General features: G+C 37.4%; 2 protein-coding genes across 6 annotated transcripts in view; both read right to left on the reverse strand.

Annotated features, from left to right (window-relative positions):
* LOC135080508 (homeobox protein homothorax) overlaps nucleotides 1–14,855 on the reverse strand; it is a 341,592-nt gene extending 326,737 nt beyond the window's left edge. For all 5 annotated transcript variants that reach the window (XM_063975145.1, XM_063975148.1, XM_063975146.1 and 2 more), the window contains exon 1: nucleotides 14,583–14,855. In XM_063975145.1, coding sequence (XP_063831215.1) covers nucleotides 14,583–14,597 — 15 coding nt within the window. In that variant the 5' untranslated portion in view covers nucleotides 14,598–14,855. The remainder of the gene's footprint in view (nucleotides 1–14,582) is intronic.
* LOC135080839 (uncharacterized) lies at nucleotides 14,732–23,030 on the reverse strand. Its single transcript, XM_063975564.1, has 2 exons — nucleotides 21,682–23,030; nucleotides 14,732–15,008 (listed from the first exon to the last, which is right to left on the reverse strand). Exons 1-2 carry the CDS (start codon nucleotides 23,028–23,030, stop codon nucleotides 14,732–14,734), a joined length of 1,626 nt encoding a protein of 541 aa, XP_063831634.1.
* Between the last annotated feature and the right edge of the window lie 2,504 nt (nucleotides 23,031–25,534).

Here is a 25,534-nt window from a genome sequence, read left to right on the forward strand (position 1 = left end):
ACCACAAAAAAGTAAATCCTTCCATTTTCAAATTTTCTAAATTGATTCTCATTTGTTTTACTATGTTCCACGATAATTCAAAAGTTGACACGTGTAGCCCAATTAAATTACTTTTTATTTGTGCGTTATCAATTTAAAAACAATACATAGGCACGATACATAAAAATAATCTTCGAAAACAGACAAGCCTCCCTCGGACATGCAATAAATCAAAATAATTATCGCGATTTATCACAACATATCTTGAGTGACATGATTTTTTCTCTGATAGCCTTTATTGGCGAATGGGTTATGTGTTATGTATTTATTTATATATTTATTTATTCACCTACAACTGTCCAGACTTCAGCAATGATGTTACAATGGAATGTAAATTGTTTATTACATTAAAATGAACTTTTAAAGATACAGCAAGCTTTTTCGTCTCTTATGAGGTCACACACCGGTCACACACATAGACTTCTGTCTGTGGTGATCTGTTTCTAAATGACATAGACATTTTCATCCCATAGATAGATTAATGTGTGACAGCATCTGTGACAAATTAATACGCGTGCGTTGCAAAGAGGTTAATACTAAGTAGCGTAACAAAACAGTACTCGTATTTGCTCTAAAATCGCAATTACCAAGTGCGACCAAGTACAGTCGGGAGCATATCAAACTGTACAATTTTGATACAAAATCGCTTCTATTACAAAGATTTAAGATGCTAGAGAGTTCAAGTTGATATGCCTTCATTTGTACTGCTCATAAAAGTCGCCTTCAATCATAATTACTTGTTACGGTATGGAAGCGATCACCTGATGGACCATTTTAAACCCTATTCCCTTGGAATAAAGACAATGGTTTGCAGTAATTATAACCAAATCGCGATTTGTTCTTCACCAGGAGTTTAGTATGACATCTTTTTTTAACTTCCACGTTCTTGGTTTACTAATTAAATTTAATACAAAAACATATTAAATAACTTTGTATGTATTAAATTAGTTTTTGCGTAAATTTCGATTAGTCATAGACTCTGCCTATCATTATTCTTCATCCAAATATATTTATGAATGAAAGATAAGACAAAATAATATGTTGTTTAGAGAAAAATGATTTAAAAAGCTCTAAATAATACTTTGTAATGTAATTTTGTAATATTGCGAACTAAGAACTGTGTGTGAAGAATAGTATCATGGAACTAAAGAAGAATTACAAGAATACTGAAATCTAAAAAGTTAATTTATTAACATTTTGAAGTATTTTAAGCCTGACTCTACATTAGAATTCAGGAATTTCTTAACGCTGTTTTTTACTTAAACTAAACCACAGATTTATTAGTTCGTTATACTCATATTTCTAAAATTGTTCTTTTATTCTAATACAACTTATTCTTTTCAGACCGGAATCATTATAAATTCATAATGGAACATGCTTTATACTCTCTATTTATGGACTCTTTAATAAGTGGCATAATTAGGCTGAATTATAAAAACAAAATCAAAAATTGAAAATATTGTACCACTCAACATAAACAATTAAAATAGAAGCTGAACAATTTGGAACTTTAGAACTTAATTTGTAGAGTTCAGATTAGGTTTCAAAAATTTTGTTCAGTCAGTAGAAAATGGTGATTTGTTAGACGTCATATTTTTAAATATGGAACAGCCTACCTTTAAAAGACGGAAATGAATAACTCGAAACTCCTTGCTCATTTATCTATTCTACCATTTTGTGAATAAAAAAAACCGGCCAAGTGCGAGTCGGGCTCGCACACCGAGGGTTCCGCCGTACAAACGTAGCGGTTTACAATTTATGACGTATTAAATCAAATTACTTACTTGATTCCGTTGCGAGTAGTGGCGAATTTCAAAATATGCGGTATGATTATTTTTTATTTATTTATTTTTCCTATATTTGCATTATAGGTAGGTACCTACCTCAGCGTTTTGAATTTTTGCGTTGATTTAGAATTTCTCACAGTTTAGAGGCAATTAGATTTAAGAAGTGTTTGATATGAATTTCAACTTTAATATCTCTACGCGTTCATGTGAAAAAGGGTAGGTAGTAAGTTTATAATTATTAAAAAAATATTTTATGTCATGTAAGCAAAAATAATATTTTAAATTTTATATAACTTCAAATTTATCATTTTCGCAATTTTTCCTTTATCTGTACTATATAACGTTGCTTCGTGCCGAATTTCAAGATTCTGAGTTCACAGGAAGTACCTTGTAGGTTTTGATTCCCTAGCGTGTGACGGAAATTCGTCTAAGGTGTCGGTATAAACTGCTGTATCTTTTGATCGCGTTAACTTAGAAGTTTGATTTTTTTACTTCTTAAAGGGACAATAGATCTAGGTATTTGGTATAAATTTCAATTTGATACCTTTATTCGTTCGTGAGAAATAAGGTAGTAAGTTTCATTTTATTAAAATATTTTTATTATATTATATAACTAAAAAAATGAAATTTTCGCAATTTTTCCTATATTTGCATTATATGACAATGCTTTATGCCAAATTTCAAGATTCTGAGTTAACGGGAAGTATCCTGTAGGTTTTGATTCCTTTGCGAGTGTCGAAAATTTGTTGAAAATATCGACATAATCGGCTGTATCTTTTGATTGGCTTGGCTTAGAAGTTTGATATTTTCACAGCTTAAAGGGACAATAGACCTGAGTATTTCATGTGAATTTCAGCTTGATACGTTCACGCGTTCTTGAGATAAAGGGTCTTGACAGACGGACGGACGGACAACAAAGTGATCCTATAAGGGTTCCGTTTTTTCCTTTTGAGGTACGGAACCCTAAAAAAGAATATAACTAGGTGTTGCAGTCATTAAGCCAGTATCAGGCAGTTTGTTGTAATTCCATTGACAAAAGTCCGCATTAAAAAACAGCCAAACGTAAATTTGATAGAACTTTATTGCTGACATGTTAATGTACCTACTATGATACTTATGCCGACATTTAAAAATGGTGAACGTGTGTGAAATAAATAACAACATAATATATCTAGTTACGATTGCCACAAAGAATGGACCGCGTGAATTTATTTTAAATCAAAGAATCAGTTACGCGCACAAAGCATTTTGTGACAAAACGCGCCGAATCTATGATGGCGCCTAAAATTAAACGGCCATTTTTCCAAAATGGCGGCCGCGGAAAACGGCGCGCATTCGTTTTAGTTCGGCAAGTTGTAATAGTGGCACGCACGCGAGCGATCCCCGATAACGCAGAACCACCACCTTACCGCTGTTTCGGGGTGATATCCTCCATTATAATACGAATACCACGAAATTAGAACAAAAATATGCCCGCCCGATTACAGCACCGCCAATTAAAATGCCTTTTCATATTTTCTACCATAGACTAAAAGCGTAGTGACGTCAAACGACTTATTTTTCCTGATTACAATTGATTACTTTGTCATCAACGCGTTAAGACAAATAGGCAATCATTTCAAGTTGCCTCAACACCATAAATTGTAATCGTTTGATAATAAAAACTTCAATTCATATTCTAATCGTTACAACTTCGTACATCGGGAATAGCTCCAAAGCTACCACTTACATGGGTAACATAAACATCTGTATTGAGTGCGTTTCGTTGGTAACAGAATAACAACGAGTGTTTTGGAGACGTCACGATCAATCAAAAGTGGAGTGGCCGCCATGACACAGTTCGGCGGTGACGTCACGGCCTCCGCGGACGCCACACTGAACCCATGCCCACCGAAATTCAGCCCGCACTTTATATGCGCCACCCGTCCCACAAAAAATATTTTCCCATAAATTTTTAGGTCAACTCGCAGCACATTCCTACGCGTACGAAGGGATGGGGCAATTAAAATTCTATAATGATCACATTGACACCTCGCTCGCAATTACAAAACCGGCCCCGATGCAATTAGTAAACGCATAGCTTCACACGCAAAAAACTACTAAAATGATGTCATCTTACCATTTCAGGACCGCAGCGTTAACCCTAAAGTTACGATACGTCGTAAAATAGTTGATATAATCTATGGACGCGAGCTTGCACCGGCCACAAAATATGTAATGACTACCTTTTGACGTTTTGAAAGCCGGTTCCAAAATTAAAATGATACGTTTTAAAAATGGAATCGCTCCGTCCCGCCTTTTTTCCCGAGATAACCTTTAGTCCATTTGTGTTGCCATAAAGAAAAAATAAGCATCGTACGTTTTAATTTTTTTAAATGACATTCTTGTGGTTTTTTGTGGATGGGAATCTTCGCGGAGTAATAAGTTGTTTTCGTTCGGCGCGTTTTTGCGAGCGGTATGGTTTGCGTTGTTCTCAAGATTGAGCGCCATTGTCGCGGACGTTAGGCATAAGTCATGCCGTCAAACGCTGATGAGTTCTGGGCCCTGTAGCGCTAATTAAGGCCCGTGGATATTAATCGCTTCAGTTATTTAAATTTGGCTCGAAATACGCCCGTGGGTCATCGTTTTTTACGACTTGCGGTTTCGAGATTAGCGTAGGTCGATTCCGAGAAGCAAAAGGACTGAATATGAGTGAGCTGTTGGGTGTCTCACGTGTCTTATGTATAAAGAAAAAGCTAAAATGGGACGAGGTTTCGTCCACAGGCGGTTGGGGAAGACAGGCATGTCACTTGTGCGCGACGCGGGGTGGGCCACAGCCAACGCCACCCTTAACGCCTGTCCCTTTCCGTTACACTCCTTCCCGTATAATTCCATCCCGCTCTCTGTCATCTGGCGACGCATTCACATGTCTGGGGGGCTACCAGAAGCGATTTGTAACAGTGAATAATGTATTTGAATAGTTCACTGCACCTAATAATAATAACCGTACTACAATCATCATCCGCCGGGAGTTAACGCGCGATACACATTTGGCAGCATAAAACATTAAAGTGGAGTAGGTAGCGATCGTTCAGGTGTGTTTTTATGTATTTTTTAAATTGATAGTGGTAAATCAGGCATCGTTAGAGCGTTCGCGACGTTCGTATCGGATTTTACTGTCGACCCGTACGTAATACGATCGTAAAACTTAGAAAAATCTTTATATGTTACGACTACAAGGCGGCCGAGCGGAGAGGGCCCTGCGCCGGAGCACTGGGCTCGCCGGCGCGGGCCTTCCCTCGCGGCCGCGTGACAGTGGGCGCTAGTCATAAATTCCGTTTCATTCATGATGCTCGGAGAGTATAACGAAGAATGCTGTGTTGTTTCGACCATAAATACTAATAAAACGTCCTCGTTACGGGGACAGTTCGAAAATCAGGCACACGACTCCTTAACGACACCTATTAGGGATCTTCTGTCTGTGTGTTTAATTGAAAAATTGTATCCAAGCGTTGCAAGAGCTGGATCCGAGGCCCGCGCCGGATGCGGGCCCAGACGGCCATTATCCCATTGGCTCATCCGCATGGGGACAGCTACACGTGTCAATAAACCGATACCAACGCCACCTACCTTAATTAACGACTGTTCTATATTTGAATTTGAATCCTTTAGGGCCCGTTGCTACACTTTCGGCGCTACAGCGAGTGCCACTAATGCTCTGTCCTCCTCTATGCCTTTGGAACGTAAAGTCCCACTGTGTGTTGAATGCCGTCGTAAAATTTTTATAGAGTACTTTGATGCCATTTTCAACGGCACGCAGGAACTTTCAGTTCCCGATTTTGTGAGTTGTGGATAAATGGTGTAACCTGAACCGAGTTCGCGTTTTCAAATACCACAGAAAGTTAAGATCGATATAATAAATACGGGCTCGAGCTCGAAGGCTAACCGTCCAGATGCAGTCGCTACGTATTTCAATATCCATCTTGCGCGCGAGTGTTTTTCTTCGTTCTTTTAAAAATAGAACGTGTGAGCGATGTTTGGCGTACGGATTCGCTCGATTCGCGAGCAGATTTATCGCTCGAGAAGTATTAACACTTGTTTTAAGGCCGCGGATGAAAGTTTTAGCTCCCATTCCATTTTTAATTTGAACTGTTTACAAAAATAAAGCGATAACCGCGCCACCCGGCGTCAGCCGTTTTATCTACGTTATGATTGATAGAGTCTTAAAATTAATTTAAAGTGACCATTAACCTCTGACTTTACTTGCATTTACAAATTGAAGAGGTTTATCGTAATTTCTGCGCTATGTGGAATTATTAATAACATTGTCTCGAGTGTAAACAGTGAGGTCAATAGCTGGCACATGACCGCGCGATAGTGGTGCCCTCTTATCGCGTGGTGCACTCCAGGGAACAGTTCCAGAGTCTCAGTCAGATTTCACGTAAATATAAGTCGTTAAGATAACGATTTCCTTCGGCACGACGACCGTATCTTTTTCCTTTTATTACTACCTACCTTTTATTCCTTTTATTAAGTACCTAACTACTTAAAGGTTTTTCGTGTCACCAATAAAAGCGGCCGTGTTAAATTATCTCGGTACTTTTACAAAATAAAATATTCCGTATCAATTTTGTAATAAGAACAAGCACGCTGCCAGTTGAGAACAAATCTCTAGAATTTATCTCAAATATTTTTAAATTTCGAACACAGACACTTCAAAAAAAAATGAAGCAAGAGTTCAAAATTTAAAAAGTGAAGATGACATTCCATGATTTCAAACTTCGAATCTCGACCCCGATTAGTGTTGCCATCTAGCAAAATAGGAAAAAAGGTGTCTCATCATAAATAACGTTGACTTAAAGCCGCCCACGCGCCTTATTACCGCTGTCCGTTTGTCCGCTGTACAGTTCACCTCGGAAACTGGACTTCTTATGGCCAAGTATTAGAGTTCAAGGGATGTGCGTGGAGGTTGGTTCACGTTCGTTACCTCCATTGTGGCGCTGAATGCGGGATTAGCCACACCAGCTCGTGATTGACTATTTAGTTTGGTTCGAGTGACGCGGAGGTGTGAGTCTTTGTATTAACACCTCTTTGTTGTACTTTTTTTACTTTTTCGAATGTTTGGAATGCTTTTTCAATACGCACAAGCTAGTCTACATTTAAATATTTCATTTTATTAAACGTATTTCAAAAATAACGGTTCCACGGTGTGAGATATTAAAAATAGCAATCATAATATCAAAATGTGTAACATTTCAACAAAACTCATAAATAAATCAGTTCCCGAAACTAACAGTGTAGAGTTCCATTTAATATATTTTGCCATTTATCTTCTTAACTGTTTGATATTTAAAACTTTGATGTTTATCATTATTTTTAGGCAGCTTCTAGAATTGAAAATATTAAAAGCTTATAAACAATTTATGTTCGTTGGTACTATTACAGAATTTCTGGATTTGTTCTTAGTCTTACCGAGTTTGATCAAAGAAAAAAGATTTTCAGTGAAAAAACAAGACCAAGCCCGGCTCGATCATATGTACAAAGAAATACACGATCCGACTCTTTTATTTTACAGCTCCAGCGGCCATGTTGGGTCTTATTTCCACTCGCGATCACAATTACAGCGCTATGTGCGGATTGAACATAGGCGAGATAATGATAGAGCGGCCACGCCTTGATTACTCATCCGACGATTTAATTGTCCTACATCTTATAATTCGATTGCGAATACGGCCTTTAGATACATAGAAATCAAAAAAGTATACAATACTCATTTTTGAACATACAGATATGAAACGTACAAGCCAATTATATTGAATCTCAACCCAGCGAAATAAATATCCTTTATTTTTCGTCGAACTCTTATCAAGATCAAACCAACGCGGGATCGCATCGGATCACCGGGACCTGTTCTTACGAGTTGGTCATCGCCCCCCAGAACGACACAACGATATATAAAAAGTATAAAAAGCTCAAGTGACGCTAATCAAACTGATAAGCCACTAATTGCCCATAACAGCTAGCTATTCATCTCGCGGAGCTCTAAAAAAATCTCAAAGAAAAGTAAAAAGTGTCCCCGAAAAGCCCGCGCTAAACAACCAACGGACCGTCGTGATTCCAATTTCAAACCTCGTTATCAAGCGCCCGAAAAAAGACCGCCATATTCGAGAAAGAAAAAGATTTCAAAAATGGAACTCTGAATTCGTACCGGCCAGTGTTGGCTGTTGGCCGGCCGGCATTATCCAACCCTCGAATGCCGAATCATGCCGCCACAATTAATATTGTTTACACATCTCGCACTACACCGTTTCAGGAGTCGGATCTGTCGATCGGCGATAACTCCAGAGGTGGCGTGACACGAGCTAGGAAACGCACCGATATGTCTGTCCAAATAGCTGTCAGTACAAAAGATTAGCTTGATTTATTACAGTGTTCAAGGCGGCAGTATTTTGACGAGAGATTATGCGATCAAGAATTCGGTGGGAGTGTGTCTAAAAGGATGTAAGACAATAAAGGTTCAAATTAGCGATTGGGAGGGTGGTTGGTGAATGTAAAGTGCGCGATTAAGGCGCGTCTACAAAGCGCCAATTCGAAAATGAACAGTGATATTCAAATTGAAAAAGGAACGCGTTTGGAATAAAACAATGCGGAGCCGGTGCTGCCCGCGGGTAGTCGGTATGCGCGGGCGCACCAGGGCGAGCTCGGCCGCGCGAATCCAAATTCAAAAATGGAATGGAACAGTAATTTAAATAACAAATTAGTGGGTGCGTTATAAAGCGCGTCGCCCATCAGAATGAGTGGAATTGATTTCGTTGGATTATGCGGAGTTCTGTCCAGGATTTGAAAATATACCGCTATCTGCGGTTAAAAGTTAAAATAATTCCTTTATTTTTTGTAGTTTCCAACTAGATAAACCAATTTACTAATGCGATAAACACAATGACAATAGCTTTAAAAGTGTCTGTTTTGTTATTGTTTGTATTAAGGAATTCATAGAACTGAAAGCCGTCGCTAACAATAAACAAAGTTTTATTACTTACTTTCACTAAAGCGGGCAATATTTTTTTGGAAGAATGTTTGTATTCCAAACATTTTCTACTAGTAATATTCATAGCACAAATTAAAAATTCGATCTTTAAATCGTAACAGAGACATAATAGTTATTTGAATGTTATTTTGGTAGTAACTTAACCGCTCAGTTCGAGGGGCAACGGTTCACATCCTACATCGCTTCTAAGTATTTTAGTTAATCATTTGAGACCATTAAAGCCACAAAAACACGTACGTTTCCAATCCGAGAGCTAATCTACACCCACGACCGAAATAGTAGAAAAAATACCGGTGACGTACCGGAAAGACAGTGTTCAAGTAATCCGGCTTGAAAAATAGCCGCTTCTGATCACCATATCGCATTAGCCCGTCCCAACCGGCTCTACCGGTCATGTTTTATTATATTAATATATCATTTTGTCATATACACTGTTATATAATACATCAAACCTAATTTATCTGGTCACTCGGAGCCGATGACCGATTTAAGTGACATTTATCTACGCGCATAGACAGGCTAGAGGCCCATTACGGCCGCGAGATGGCTCTCCATAATGTTTCCGGCCATAACTAATTAATTTTTCTTTCCAAATATTCGGCCAGACTTTTAATGGGAATACTTGAATCCACACATCACTATTTCGACGATTATCGCATTTTTTACCGGATCAACGATGATTAGATGGCTCGAATCAAAACTTTTTAAAATATTATCTCTTATTCCATTACTGGAAATGGCTGCCTTTTAAAATATGTATTTGCATAATAAATTAATTATACGATCCATTTTACATAGTTTCAATGACACACAAATGGACAAGCGACGTTCTAATATAAAATACTGGTACATCCGACATTTTTGAATTTATTTGACTGTTTTGATTGCATAATTCGCGTATTTCGTAATTTAGGAGCGGCAACTAAGAAATATTACATTGTGCACTTACTTTAATAATTAATAAACATGTGTACGTAAAGTTGTTGACAGTCCGTGCATTTTTTGTGTATTATAAAATCACAATAAAAAATTTACAAAGCCTTAAAAGGCCTAACTAGATGTCCTAGTAACATAATTTTTAACTATCACCGTAACTTCCTGGCCCTAGCCGCGGTTGTGCAAGTGTTGCCCGCTAAAATTAAAAACTCGCGTTAGTGTTGCCGTGTTATCTGCCCGCCAGTACTAATGGCCGGGGCATTTTTCAACACTTAAAGCATTAAAATCGAGTTGCTTTATCGCGAAATGTGAACAAAACTGCCTATACAATACCGGTATTATCTTTACAGTTCGTCGTAAGTGCCAATAATAAGTTTAATGTCAACCCGCAGATTTCCTTGTCTTAGAAAAAAAATCACGAAGCGGACGCATTTTAGCAATTTATATTTCAACTATTCAATAAAAAAAACTGATCAGGTCGCTTCAATCGATGCTCACTAGATAAATATCGCATAGAACCAACTTTTTGACTTTAAAATCGATAAAATAGACACTTTATAAAATTTTAAGCGCTCTAAAACGTATGCGGCTATTCCTGTAACAATTTTCAAGTACCCGCGGCCGTTTGTAACGATAAAATAACCTCGTAAATTACGTAACACTGTCTTCACTGTTTACGATCCGAAATAAGTGGCCAATAAAACGGCATAATTCGCCAAATTTTAATATCACTTAAGAAAATTTTATCGTACGTAAAAAGTAACTTTTTCTCTATAATACAGCTTTGGGGATTGCAAACACGCGACCTGATAACTTAGGCGCATTTTACATACCGTTCAGATTGCATTTAAAAACCATAAAGTGAAAAATTTAAATCGGCCCACGGTTTTTTTATGGCATTTTAAAGATAAAGAAATGTACTTGGGTAGTTTGAAATCAAATAACTCGGTTAACACTATTAAAAAGTAAAAATAAAATTGAGGATGTTGCAATTTATTTCAAAGTTTCCAGAGATGTAGAGCGCATTTATTTATTGACCTAATAAACTAATCTAGTTGTGTTTTGTATAGCAAAAGGTTTAAATATCTTTATGTATATTATATTTTTACGATAGTCTTAATGCCACGTAATCTTAATCCCAGCACACGTTTTGTGATTAAGTTTTATTTTGATTACATTTTTTAATGTTATTATTTTATTACTTTTAATAAATTATGTTAACGGAACCTTAAAATAATAATATCCCTCGTGTTATGCACTGATTTTATATTTTAATTAGCAACTGCAAGAGTTCATTTACTTTTTAAGTTTTTTTTTACTTTTTTTGTCACTAACTTTAGTTTAAAATCCTTCTATTTTGTGACAACTTGATTTTGTTTTGTCTTAATATTCTTTTAAGTCTCTTTAAAATGATTGCTGCATAATTGTATTATTTTTCTACAATAAAAATTCATTTTGGTTAAAATTTAATTAATTTTTACTTGATTTTTATTTCGTCCTTTTCATTGAGCATTGAGGTAATCCAAAATTTGATAAAAATGAAATTTTCGCCTAATACACGTTATTTTTCGTGTTCGAACGTTATCAATACTCATTTAGTGGGCCACTGCCAAACGCGCATTATCACAGATTACAAAGGCCATTAGCAGACAAATTGATACCTTATCGCTGGCATCATAAAACTCACGATAGCCTCTCATTTACAATGCATGGACAAGACTTGTGCAAATATAATTTTGTGTACCAATTTAGGTAATCCCAGGTAATCAGAAATTTTGTGGAGCCATAAAAACTACAATAACACTTGTAGTCTAATTAAAAACGTGGAGGATATTTTTTTACAACCACATTTTATTTCAACTCGGTCAATTTTATTATTTACGTTCACTGATCACTAAAATTCAACACTGTTTCTTTTTCAATTGTTAATTATAAGATTATTGTCTTTTCTAATTTAATCACCGAATTTTTTGAAATGTTAGTGTATATTTTTGGTGCGTTATGAACTAAAGTTTTTGTACACAAGTATTTATATCAGTATTCGGTAGTAATTTTCTAAAAATACATAACGGCTAATTTCACGTCAAATCTTCTAAAACGGCTACCGCAAAATTTCTTTGATCAATTATTTTCGTTCCGAGCTATTTACAGTTTAAATATTTCTACACTAATAAAAACCTTATTAAGCACTCGACTAGCATCTAAATAATGATCTAAAGCTGTTATTTGTATTTTCAAGCGACGGATATCACACAATCTTTTTTGTTAAGTTCCGTGTTTTCCTCTAAAAATATATTGGCATTGTAAAATTTTACGGCTCTATAAATCGAAACACTAAATAATTTATGGCATAAAAAACATTGTAGTCAGATGTTTATACGCCACTATTACTGTGTAATCATTATGCAATTAAATTAGTACTTTTATTTGATTACATTTATGCTTTGTTGGTTTAACCACATTTGTAACGGTAAACGCTTTCTTAAAATTGTAATAACTAACTTCAATCTAATTTTTATGTTTTAAAACTACAATTGTTTTATTGAGATTTATTTTATTTTTATAATTGTTTGATTGGTAAAAGCGGTTGATTGCATTAACATTTTGTTAATAGAATTAAATGAAATATTGTCAAATAAAGCCGCTAATGCTTCTTGTATTGTAAATTCTGCCATGTTTGGCCTAATTGGGTATTGTGACGATTTATATTTAAATGTATGCTAATGTTTAACGTTTGTTGTAAGCTGCACTCTTCTTTATTAATTAGCTTCTAGTTATACAATCGTGCAGTCACATCGTTAGGTTTGTTATTTATATTTATAATTGTTTATAATCACTTGTAAGAATAACGGCAAGTGCGGCAACGGTCCAATTCATTATTTTATTTATGTAGAGCTCATCAACTGCTAAATAACACAACACCTAAATTAAATGGGTCTATAAATATTATTGAAAGTATTAATTATACAGCACTATTATAATAATTCATGTTTCTACACAACACAAATTTTCGAATTGGCATTGTTATGTAGAGTCAATGGACTTCCAATTCCGCTTTGATCCAGATATTGTTTTGGTAATTAAAGTGACTGTTCTCTTTACACCAAACGAAATTTCAACGGCGCCGTTATTATTTTTATTGCACCTTAAAGTGAGTACCAACATACATTATTATTTTAATGTTCTCAAAATTTCAAATTTTGAAAATGGTTGCACTTTGTAACAAGCATTACCATTTTACAACAATGTTTATAAGATTGCCCATAAATATTATCTGCGCCTATTTTTATGACGTTGTTTTACAATATAATACAATAATTACCACCGGCTTTTGATAGCCCAGCGTTATCATTGCTTTGCTATTTATTATTATCTCATTTTCGTGTCGCTTGCTCTATCACTGTGATATTTGATTGATATATCTGGGTAACATGCGCATACTCATTATAATCGCTTTCATAATAATTGTCATGTCTCAGCAATAAGTGTCTGTTATTGTAAACAATAGTTTGTTTTATTTCCTAGATACAGCCCGCGGTTTTCTCCACTTAGTGTTGTCAATTTATCGTGCCGCATTAATCACTATGCAATTAATATTGATTTATGGTCTTTATGAGTTTCAATAGTCTGGAGTATTTACTCTACTTGTGGGATAATTTATATCCCAAATATTCAAGACGCTTAACTTAATTTATTCGAAAGATTTACTTAGATGATTTTATTTCAATTTTTTAGAACGTTTCAAAAATTTTACAGTGTTATCTTTTTCCTAAATGACAAAACTTGGTGCTTTACCAATGACAATTTTATGTCAAACAAAGGGAGGATTAAACATTACATTCCCTAAGCAAAAACAAAACGTCCCCTAAATCTTTAGAAAGTTGTCCCCGTGTTCCGTTAGGCCATCTTTGGGGTACAAAAAGTTTTTTTCCTGCTCATTGTCAATTGAATTTTATTGTCGGTTTGTGAGTTGGTCTTTTGTGCCTAACCGTGCGTTCAAAGCCGCTTGTTGCGCGAGTGTCCCGGCCCAAGAGAGCAGCCCGGGGCCGCACAATAGCCCCCCGCTGCTTGCCATTTTATCCCATTTATCGCGAACGCTTCAACAAAGTTATATTCCGTCAGGTGTCCAATATATGGAGACTCATTCATTTATTCACCGGCTGGTCGCAATTTATTCCCCGCCATTACCATGTCTGGTCAAACGCCACTTTGAAACGAATGCCTACTTCGATCCTGTCCATCGGCAACTGTTTTTACTTCGCCTACAACTTTTTCAGTATTTTTCTCATCAACACTGTCGTTTTTGAGGTCTTAATTACTGCTCATTGGTTTATTTTATATTTGTAACGCGTCCATTTCGTTTTCATTATCACCGGTAATGTGCCGGCAGCGGCTGCGGCCGCGTCATTACGTATTCCCGTCGCGCGCCGCTTGTTACTACCACTACCAGGCTGGGCCTGGATAATGGATCGCCTCCTATTTAGACATGTCTCTATTTTGATTTACTATTGAAATTACAACCACACCGTCCTAAACTCCAACGCCTAACTCCTTTCCGTCGACAAAAACAACAACCTAACTAACACAAACACTTTGATCGACCTCATCAATTACAACTGTACCGTGTTGTACTACTTTGACACATTTATCACTAGCATCATGTTTTAGCCGTCCATTATCAACTTCTTTATTTCCACTATCGTCTAATTGAGATTTATCGCCTAGGCCATCGACTTCACTACGCCTACTCGAATCGGGTGTCACATGTGTACCTACGGTGTGATGGTACGTACCCTAGGCTGAGCCATGAAAGCTCGCCCCGAGCCCGGGTGCAAGGCTCCGCTGGCCACCACGAACGTTTTTCGTCACGGGCCCAACCTAACACAACACACTAGCACGTGAACACATACACATAGATTATTGACACCGTCACAGCGGCCCGCTAGCTCACTAGTGTCATAGTGCACTCGCGACGGTAGCGAACTTGAGGTTTGGTAGAGTCGTACGCGGCGTGGCCGAGCGAGGCGCGGGGAAGCGGGAGGCCCGGCGCGCTCGGCAGTCTGGCGGACACTGGCGCGGGCCGCGCGCGGGCCCGGGCAGGCGTGGCCCCGCCCCCCGGCGCCGGCCAATGGGCCGCGGGCCGCGCGCGCCGCCCGCCCGCCGCCGCCACACCGCGCGCGCGCTCGCCACACACGGTCGTGCGCGTTTTTTCAACGCTCCTGCGGCAATTACATGAGAGTTTTCCTCCGCTCGGATTTTCTGTACCTAATCAAAATTACTCAGTTCTTCTCGGATGGAACGCCGAGTCGTGTGTACCGCTATGGGATGACGGATGTTGGATGTTTTTATTTTTCTCCAGTGGCAGATCTTTGTCTTCGGCGCGGATACTGGTAGCCAGACGTCTGTATTGAAGATGATAGAATTTTTTGAAAGAAAACAAGTGCTTTGGTCCTTCGCCGCCGCGCATGCGCTGGCTCCCGTTGTAGACGCCGCAGATAAAAGTGTTTAATGTGAAAACTTTGTGACTGCGAGAGTGACCCGCTAGTATTCATAATTTAGATTCAATCTCCATATTTGTTTGGAATTATGAATGAGACGCAGGACCATAACAGTTTCTTGGCAAAACTTTAAACAGAAATGTAGTCTCTTGTTCCTTGAGACTCGATTCAGCTCTTCTTGGTTACGAGTAGTTATTGTTTATTTATTTCAAATAGTTTGAACTTCATTATCAGATCATTTTAAGCTAACATCAACAACGAAAATTAGTAACAATTAGAATATCATCTAAATACAAACTTCTACACAATACATACAACACAATAACCATAAACTAGCCTCAGCATTTCAAACGCGCCTATCGGAGCGTTCGCTATGCCAAATGGTCACTAACAGTACCTCCACGTCAGTATAAAAGTAATCAAACGTTTTTATACGGCCAATCTCAACAAAATTACACGTTACAGAAACCACCGGTTGAAGCAAATTACTGTGTATTTGTTTGTACGCATTCATATTTTTTACCGGATACTTTCACGAACTGTGTTATTGGTAATGCTTATAAATCCTATAATAATAACTGCTTACACGTTCTAAACTTATAACGGTAAAATGATATTGAAAATATAGCAAGGCAGACATTAAAACACTCAGAATTTTATGGCTTTTGGTTTTATGGTGTTAAAAATTGTAATAGGTGAGTATACATTACACCTTATGAAGGCATAATAACTCGGAAATGACTGGCTATAGGAATAAACAATACTTTTATATGGGAATATATCGGGGGATTTTATAGGGGATCGATAACATTAATATAAGCAGCATAGTAGCAGTGGTTGGTCTTCCTCATATAAATTTTAAAGCTTCTATTCATTTCAGCCACAGGACGTCCACTGCTGAACATAGGCCTCCCCCAATGACTTCCACATCGCACGGTTGGTAGCGGCCTGCATCCAGCGCCTTCCCGCTACCTTTATCAGGTCATCGGTCCACCTTGTGGGTGGACGGAAGGTGGATGGAAGCTTCTATTATAGTAAGTTTAAATAGGATTTCTAATTTTTATTTGGAAGTTGATCATTTACTTTTATTGTAATAAAATAATCCAGCAGTAGATTTGCTTGGCATTAATCTTTTTAAACGATGCCATTTTTTTAATAGATTCTATGAAGTAACTGACTGCATTATTCTTATTCAACCACAATTTATTGATTGCTTATTCTGTGGAAATAAAATACAATAAATAATAAAAATTTGTTGAGTATTTTTAGTACTTTAAGATCTGACATTATTAAAAGAAATCTAAGTGAAATATAAGTTTTATCTATGTTTATTAATCATTTACCTGCAATAAAAACTCATATCTCTTTTATTTTTGCAAGTAGCCTTTCAAAAATACTTTTACAAGTCCCAGTATTAACCCTACCACTGCTTCGGGACAATAAATGGGCCAGTGCTGAGAAGAAGCAGCACAAGAAACTCAGTCAACTGTCAGCCGCTTTTTCAAGGGTTTACAGTCTTTAAAATATACATAGTTATAAATATTGATGCGATAATCGCAATATGATGGTAACAGAACACATAGCGTAAAATAGCCGATGATGGCTGCGTCCCAGCGGTAACATTACGGCTATCATAGATTTTAATCGCATTATTTTGTGCTCTCTGTTTATCACATTTGTTTTAGTTTTGTGATTTCCCTTGGTTTGTATTCTATGAACCATATAATATCATATTTGAATTAAACAATTGAAAATTTGACAGACAGTATACTAAAATAATTATTAAATAATAAATCAGTAAAGTGGTTATGGTCTCCAGAATCTTATTGGAAAAATATACATAATTTTATTGAATACTTGATCATATTGAAAACTGATAGTGTATTGTTAAAAACAAATGCAATTTTATAAATTCAACTAGCGGCCGCCCGCGACTTCGTACGCGTGGATCCTGTTTTACCCCCTTTTCCCGAATTTTCTTTGATATAAACCTCACGGAGCCCGAGACCTTTCCAACGAATGCAAAACCGTGGAAATCGGTTCGTGCGTTCTGGAGTTATAGCGTCAGGGAGGAAAACCCGACTTATTTTATATAGTAGATAAAAGAATAAAATTGAAATAGCATCTACAGCGACATAATATCTAGGAAGGGACGACTCTACTCGTACTCTTTTACTACATATGTACTAAAAAATGCCTAAACGCATTAGAATGATAGTTGCCACACTCATGTTGATAAACGCGTAGGTATAATAATAATTTATATTTCGTACAAATATTTATTATACCAGTAGTTATCAATGACATAAAATTTCTAAGTCCATAGCAACTTATCCTCTAATTGAATCGTTCAACAACAGTATCGTATTTTGTACCGATGGCTTAGTGGAATGAAACGCTGGTCCAGGATTAATAGAGTGGTTCGTTGCCTGCTCCGGTTCACTGATCGATGGGTGCAGCTTTCGAACGACATTTCGCTTCTAAACAAGGAACAAATGTATGTATTTGTTTAATATAATTGAGCGGTAAAGATAAAGGTACTGTGAATTTCCTACCATTTATGAAATTGCTTTTGAAAGTGATAACTTCAAAGTTCTCAGAATAAAAATTACAAAACACTTCTAGTATTTTTTATAATCAAAATATTTTGTTTTCTACTAATAATCTGACATTCCTTTTTCAAACTTCTGAATTTTGATACGAAATTAAAGCTATCACTAAAATACACACAATAATGCTGGCCACTACTCATTCTTCCAGAATTCATGAAAACAGAGGAATAAAACCGTTCTTTTTTCAAAAATATTTTAAAAGTTCACATTATTCGATCAAAATTAATGAAATCGACCTTAAATTAGACAACTTATTAGTCTTTATAATAAGTTCTAATTTAGTACTTCTCTTATGATTTTCATAACGGTCACAAACTAACCTTAGCATAACTCCGCCTCATTGCTGCATTTGCCGCTCAATACTTAGAAAATTAATGCGCCCAATACGACTAACATCGGTTATCTACTTAACAGATTAACATGAAACCAATTTCTTAGGCTACGACTAAAGTTAAGAGCGCCTTATGTTATGTTTGTTCCTTTTCAAAACGGTTTGAAGTGACTCAAAATAAAGACCTAAATCTTGCTTAAAGTTTTACATGCCCTCCGTAGCACGCAAGAATATTTTTTATCGTAGTATCAATTTGATCTAGACTTAAAAGCATAGATATACAGACTATGATAGAGTTTGAAATACAAACTCAGGTAAGAATGGAGGCGTACGATACCGTACTAAAAGGCAAGCAGTGCCTAATTTACATGATATCTTACAATCGAAAATCCTCAAAATAATGTCTGTCTGAAAACTTAATACTCTAAGCTCTAGAATCTAGAGTCTAGATCATGCCTGAGATCATTTCCAATTAAATCATCGACACAAAATTTGCAGTCCTTAAAAAATTGGGTAGGCATAATAATCCCATTAGCTGACGTTTCAAAATCACAGCAGAGTTTTAAATTAAAACACAAATTCAAATCCTCATTAAGATGTAATCTCGGCGAAGCTAGGTTTATTACGTACCTTTAACGATAGCCCATGGTATTAATAACTAAATTAACCTCTAGGTGATTAATTTTTAACGTAATAATTATTTTTATGCCTCGAAATTTTTGTTTTTCTGAAAACGACTTATGGAATGAGAAAGTCTTAATTACTAAAGACACAAGTGGTGCAAGGTTTAGCAAGAAGTTAAGTCAAATTAACTGACGCTATTTTGTGTTCTTTCATACCTATTTAAGTGTTTAAAAAATATTAAGGAAAGTTTCAGTTCATATTTTCAGTAGTGAAAAATAAAATGTGCTGATTTTATAAAGGAAAACAGTCTCGGTGTTAACACACTGAACTTGCGATGTTTTGAACTGTACTAAAGGGTTAACTCAAATAAAACCACAATAGTATTGTACTAAGACAAGACGTGTATTAAGTTGTTCTAAAATGGACTCTGTAGTCACCCATATATGTATGGGCCAAAAAATACTTCACTTGCGCGAGTTAATAACGTACAGCGCCATCTGTTGGTGGCGTTTTGAACTTAATACATAAACACTCTTAAACATACCGCCCCCTTAGGCCATTTAATTGCAGGAATGGCCTACAAAACTTAATGAACTAAACATTGAGTTGGTACTTAACTAATGTCTTAACTTAAATAACATAGTACTTAATTGTACTTAATAAAATAACATTTTTAACAATACAAACTTAGTTTGCTATAGGCAGAATACAAAGTTTTGAGGTAGGTCTTTTTATGACGGATGACTTAGTGCGCAAGGTGACCACACGTGATATGTTATCATTACCTGGATGCTTCTCTAAAATGCGCCCTAAAAGCCACCTACTAGGAGGCAAATCGTCTTCCTTTATTAAAACAATTTGGCCGATCTCTGGCTCTGGAGTGTGAGATCTCCATTTATATCGATTTAACATTGATGCCAAATATTCCTGAGACCAACGTCTCCAAAAGGTTTGAACTGATCTCTGTATTAACTGCCAACGACTTAAAGAGCTTAATGATGAGGTTTCGTAGTTGGGCTCTGGTACTGTCAAGAGTGACTCTCCAATTAAAAAGTGTCCTGGAGTTAGTGGAAGTGGTTCACTAGGATCGTCACTATGAATGACACTTATCGGACGTGAATTCAAACATGCTTCCACCTGAGACAAGAGAGTGCTTAATTCCTCGAAAGTTAAAGTTTGGTCTCCAATTACGCGTTTGAGGTGAAATTTAGTAGATTTCACTCCAGCCTCCCAGATACCTCCGAAATTGGGGGCATGGGGGGGAATGAAATGCCACGTAGTGCCATTCATTTCAAGATTTTGTACAATGGGTTCTTGGATGGAACTCAATTGCTGCAACTCTTTGCTTGCTCCTACAAACGTTGTACCGTTATCGCTCCAAATGTCGGTACAATGTCCTCGACGAGCAGTAAAACGCTTAAATGCTGCAAGAAAAGCTTGTGAGGTCATATCACTCACCAGCTCGAGATGAATAGCGCGCGTACTCATGCATACAAACAATGAGATGTATCCTTTATAAGAGCGATGACCTCTACCCTTGGATGTCCTTATATTGATGGGTCCAGCATAATCTAAACCACTGTGAAGAAATGGTCTAGCTGGCGTGCATCTTACTGAAGGCAATGAGCCCATAAATTGAGCCTTGGTCTGAGCCTTTTGTTTAGCACAGATCACACATGCATGAACGTGCTGTCTCACAATTGTTCTGACTGAAATTATCCAGTAAGCAGACCGCAGATAATTTATCATTAACTGGGGACCGCCGTGCAACGTTTTTTCGTGTGCGTCAGCTACTATCAACTTGGTGAGTTGATGATTCTTTGGCAAGATTATTGGATGCTTAAAGTTCTCATCTCCTTGTGCTTTTTGCAATCTACCTGTGACTCTGATGATCTTGTTGTCGTCTAAATATGGACATAGTGATCTCAATGAACTTAACTTGTGTTCCGAATTTCCAACCAACAATTGAGCATATTCAGATGGAAATGATTCTCTTTGAGCTTGTCTAATACAGCACTGTAGAGCTTCATCAATTTCATCCTTGCGTAAATGTGTGGACCTTGTTCGTCTTATGAACCTTCTACAGTATGCTACGACTCTGAGTAATTTCGACAGTGAAGAAAATCTTTTGAAAATCGTATCATCCGGGATGGTTGCAACATAAGTTCTACCGGCTGATTCTTCAAGGGTGCCCTTCAAATCCGTCGCTCTAGGGTAAGTTATGATTTGTTCTTGAATTATCTGTGGCCCTTTGAACCATAAGCTACTCTCAGCTAAAGAAACCGGCAAAACTCCTCGAGAAGCTAAATCGGCAGGGTTGTGCTTCGTAGAAATATGGCTCCATTGCGATGAGTTCATGTTTGTTAGAATTTCCGAGGTCCTGTTGGCTACATAGGTTTTCCATTTACTGGGGTGAGCATTCAACCATGCAAGAACAATGGTGGAGTCGGTCCAAGCTTTAACCTTGTCCTTGGGAATGTTAAGAACCTTAGCAGTCTCAGTTATCAATCTTGACAACAGAACCGCTCCACATAGCTCCAGCTTTGGGATGCTCACTTGCTTGATAGGCGCTACTCTTGTTTTGGCAGTTAGAAGTGATACATTCACTTGTCCTTGAATGTTGATTGCCCTTAAATAGATAACTGCTGAGTAGGCTGCCTTGGACGCATCGCAAAACCCGTGAAGTTCGACTTGGACGTCATCTGGACAAGTACCAAGCCAACGTGGAATCCTGATTTTTGTTAAATCCAATAATGTTCTTCGGTAAGTGTTCCATTCATCTAATAGTTCGTTAGAAAGCTGTTCGTCCCAACCTACACCAGCTAACCATAAACGCTGAATAAAAATCTTTGCTATGATGATTGTAGGCGCTATCCAACCTAGTGGGTCGAACAGTCTCGCTATATCTCCTATAATTGTTCTTTTTGTTACAGGTGCGGTTGCTAGAGGAAGGATCACCGAGTACTGCAGGAAGTCGTCGTCGCGGTTCCAGGTAAGTCCTAATATTTTTACTGTTTGGTCTAATTTGAGCTTTAGTTCTGTTTCTTGTGTATTACTACTGTCCTTAATTCCTTCTATCACCTCCTCCGTCACTAACCCGTCACTTTCCCTTTCCTTCTCCTTGATAGTTTCAACTAACGTTTTATCATTACTGTTCCACTTTTGTAATTTAAATCCGCCTTTTTCTAATATTTTGCTTAACTGATTATAGAGCTCTACACCTTCTTCGACGCTTGAACAACCAGTCATCAGATCGTCCATATAAAAGCTCTGTAAAATCCTTTCAGCAGCTTGAGGAACTTCTTGGCCTTCGTCCATGGCGATTTGCTGCAACACTCTGACCGCAAGGTAAGGCGCCGATGCTGTTCCAAAAGTAACTGTCCGTAATTCATATTCTTTTATTGGTTTTTCAGGTTCGTCGCGCCACAGGATACGTTGGTACTTCACATCTTCCTCTGCTACTAAAACCTGGCGATACATTTTGACGATGTCCGCTACTAAAGCAATCGGGTGTTCTCTCCATCGCATCACAGCATGGCGAAGGTCCGCTTGTATGGTGGGGCCAATCATAAGAGTATCATTTAATGATACGCCTTTCTTGTTCTTCTCTGAGGCATTAAATACCACTCGAACCTTTGTTGTCGTTTTATCATCTCGTACAACAGCGTGATGTGGTAAATAAGTTGCTTCATTTTCCTTTATGTTCTCATTGGCTGGCCTCATGTGGTCTAAAGTTAGATATTCATTTATTACTTCTGTGTACTTTTCTTTTAGGTGTTTGTCCTTTGCGAATCTTTTTTCCAAAGATCTAAATCTAGCTTCTGCGATATCTCTAGACCCGTGATTCGTGCATTGCGGTTGATCTTCACGAAATGGTAACCTCACAATGTAACGACCTTCGGGTGTTCTCACTGTGGTGCTTGTAAAGAAGTCCTCACAGCGTTGTTCTTCTTCGGTTAGGATAGTCCGTTTATCAGGTAGTTGTTCTTCAATTTCCCAAAACTTCCTTAAAATGTCGTCCTCATTTACTTGTGCGTGCATGACAGTTATATTTCTTGAAATGGCCTTAGATTTGTTATTATTTTCTTCAGTTACATTGGCAGTGTCAACTACACCTGAAACGATCCACCCCAATGTGGTGTTCTGCGCGATCAAAGATCCCGTTGGACTTCTCATTAACCCTTCTTTCAGAATGTAGCTGTAAACTTCTGCACTAATCAGCAAATCAATCTTACCTGATGCAGTGAACCCAGGATCCGCTAGCGGTAAGTATTGTAAATCTATCCAATTGATTGACTTGATGTGCTTTTCAGGCAAATATGAACTGATGTTTTTTAACACGAACGCCTTGATAGGTATTTTATGCATAGGATCAAAACGCGACTGTATTGTAAAGTTGACCTCATATTTGGTAGTTACTGATTTATTATCTCCCAATCCTGAAATAACGCCATGAATTGATCTCTTTTTTAATCTCAAAAGCTGCACAGTGGCTTCGGTAATAAAGCACGCCTGAGAGCCTTGATCAAGCAACGCCCGTATAACTTGAAATTCACCTGTTTGTGACTCGGCATTTACTAACGCGGTGGCTAATAAAACCTGCTTAGGCTTTTCCATTGTTGACAGACAAGTCACCAGTGGAGAGACCTCTTCAGATGAACTCTTTTCGTTTACCTTTTCAGATGCTATGTGAAGTAACGAGTGGTGGCGCCTTTTACATATTTTGCAGGTACTGGGGCTTTTACATTCGTAAGCGGTGTGATTACTGCCCAAACAATTAAAACAAATGCGATTTTTAAGAACGAACTCACGTCGTCTTGCACAATCTTGTTTAGCGAACTCTTTACAGAAACATAACTTGTGAACATCTGAGCAGTATTCACATCGCATACCAGAACCACTAGTAGAAAGCAATACCTTGGGCTTGTTCTGAGGACTACTATTTTGTTGGAAAGGTCTCTTCGCAACTACGAACTCCAGAGCCCGAAAACGACTCTCTAAGAACTCCTTAAGTTGGTTCCAAGTTGGTAAAATATTGGCATCAATATTAGAAATATGTAATTCCCACTGTTTACGCGTTTCTAAGTCCAATTTAAACGTTACTATATGAATGATAATAACATCCCATGTGGACACCTGTATACCTATGTTCTGTAGCGCACCTAAACAGTCACATGTAGTGTCCAACAATTCCTTTAATCCCGATGATGATTCAATACTTAATTGTTTTTGACTAAATAATCGTTTCAAAATGCAATTTGAAAGATAACGTTTATTGTTGTATCTCTTTACTAATAGATCCCAACACTGCAAATAATTATCACTGGTAATAGGAGTATGTCTTATTAATTGTTCTGCTTCTCCTGACAGTTGGCCTTTTAAGTAATGTAATTTTTGTACATCATCGAGTGAATTATTATTATGTACGAGTGAAGTAAACAAGTCTCTAAAGGTTGGCCACTCTGAATAATTACCAGAAAACTTCGGAATCGATATTTTAGGTAAATTAACAAAAGAATTATTGGACTCACATTTTTCAACATTTAAATTAGCAGATTTTTCTCTTTGTGCATAAGCCAATAATTTATTTAACTCAGTTTTCAAACAGGATTTATACATTATGTAAGATTCCTCAGTATTATCATAGATGTCGTTAATGACATATGAACTATTTTCCAATTCTTTGCCCTCGTACTGAAGAACTAACTTATTGTGATTTTTATAAAATAATCCCCAATCTCTTTCCACATTTTCCAATCTAGTTTCTAAATATTCAATAGTGATTCTATCCTTTGGACTTTTCCTATAATTAACTGCACCCTTTTCAATAGCTTTTTGTAAGTCTTTCTGAACGTTAATTAAACCTTCCATATTGAAATTACAATTAAAAGACTGTGCATAAACAAAATATTGCAATTTGTAAAATCAAACTTTTTACTAATATGACAAATCTATGAAAAAATTACAAGTGTTTTCGCTTAACTTAAATATCAACAAAATCGGGCATGGATTCCCCGTTCCCTCGTTTTTTAGCAAATTATTCTAAGTCCTAAAACATGCATTTAAAATTTTACAAGTCCAATATTACTCACAATAGAATCTAAAATATTACAAGTTAAAAACTCTTAAGTAATAAGGTCCAAATTGCCTCGAACTTCTTCACTTGAACTGGGTAAATGTCAAAATTGTACTCACAGTTTATCACCACACAATCACTGACACTTGCGTCGACTTCCTTTGCCTGTGTGCCGTTGACTGTTGTCGTCCTGATGATGTCGTCACCTTCAATCACGTCGATAGCTCAGCTTTCGCCTCGTGACGTCGCTGCGGCCGCTCCTGCTGGCGGCGCTGGCGCTGCTGCGCCCAGTACGCCTGACCGCCGCTGCACCGCTTGTTGCCGGGCGGTTTGTTGCGTGTACTTTTGCCACAGCGATCCACTGCGAGTACACGAAGCGTCGCGTCCCCTTGACTGGGACTGTTGTTCCCAAAATCCGGTCTCGTTTAGGACCAATGTTAACACACTGAACTTGCGATGTTTTGAACTGTACTAAAGGGTTAACTCAAATAAAACCACAATAGTATTGTACTAAGACAAGACGTGTATTAAGTTGTTCTAAAATGGACTCTGTAGTCACCCATATATGTATGGGCCAAAAAATACTTCACTTGCGCGAGTTAAT

The sequence above is a fragment of the Ostrinia nubilalis genome, chromosome 18, assembly GCF_963855985.1.
Source record: "Ostrinia nubilalis chromosome 18, ilOstNubi1.1, whole genome shotgun sequence".
Lineage (NCBI taxonomy): Eukaryota > Metazoa > Arthropoda > Insecta > Lepidoptera > Crambidae > Ostrinia > Ostrinia nubilalis.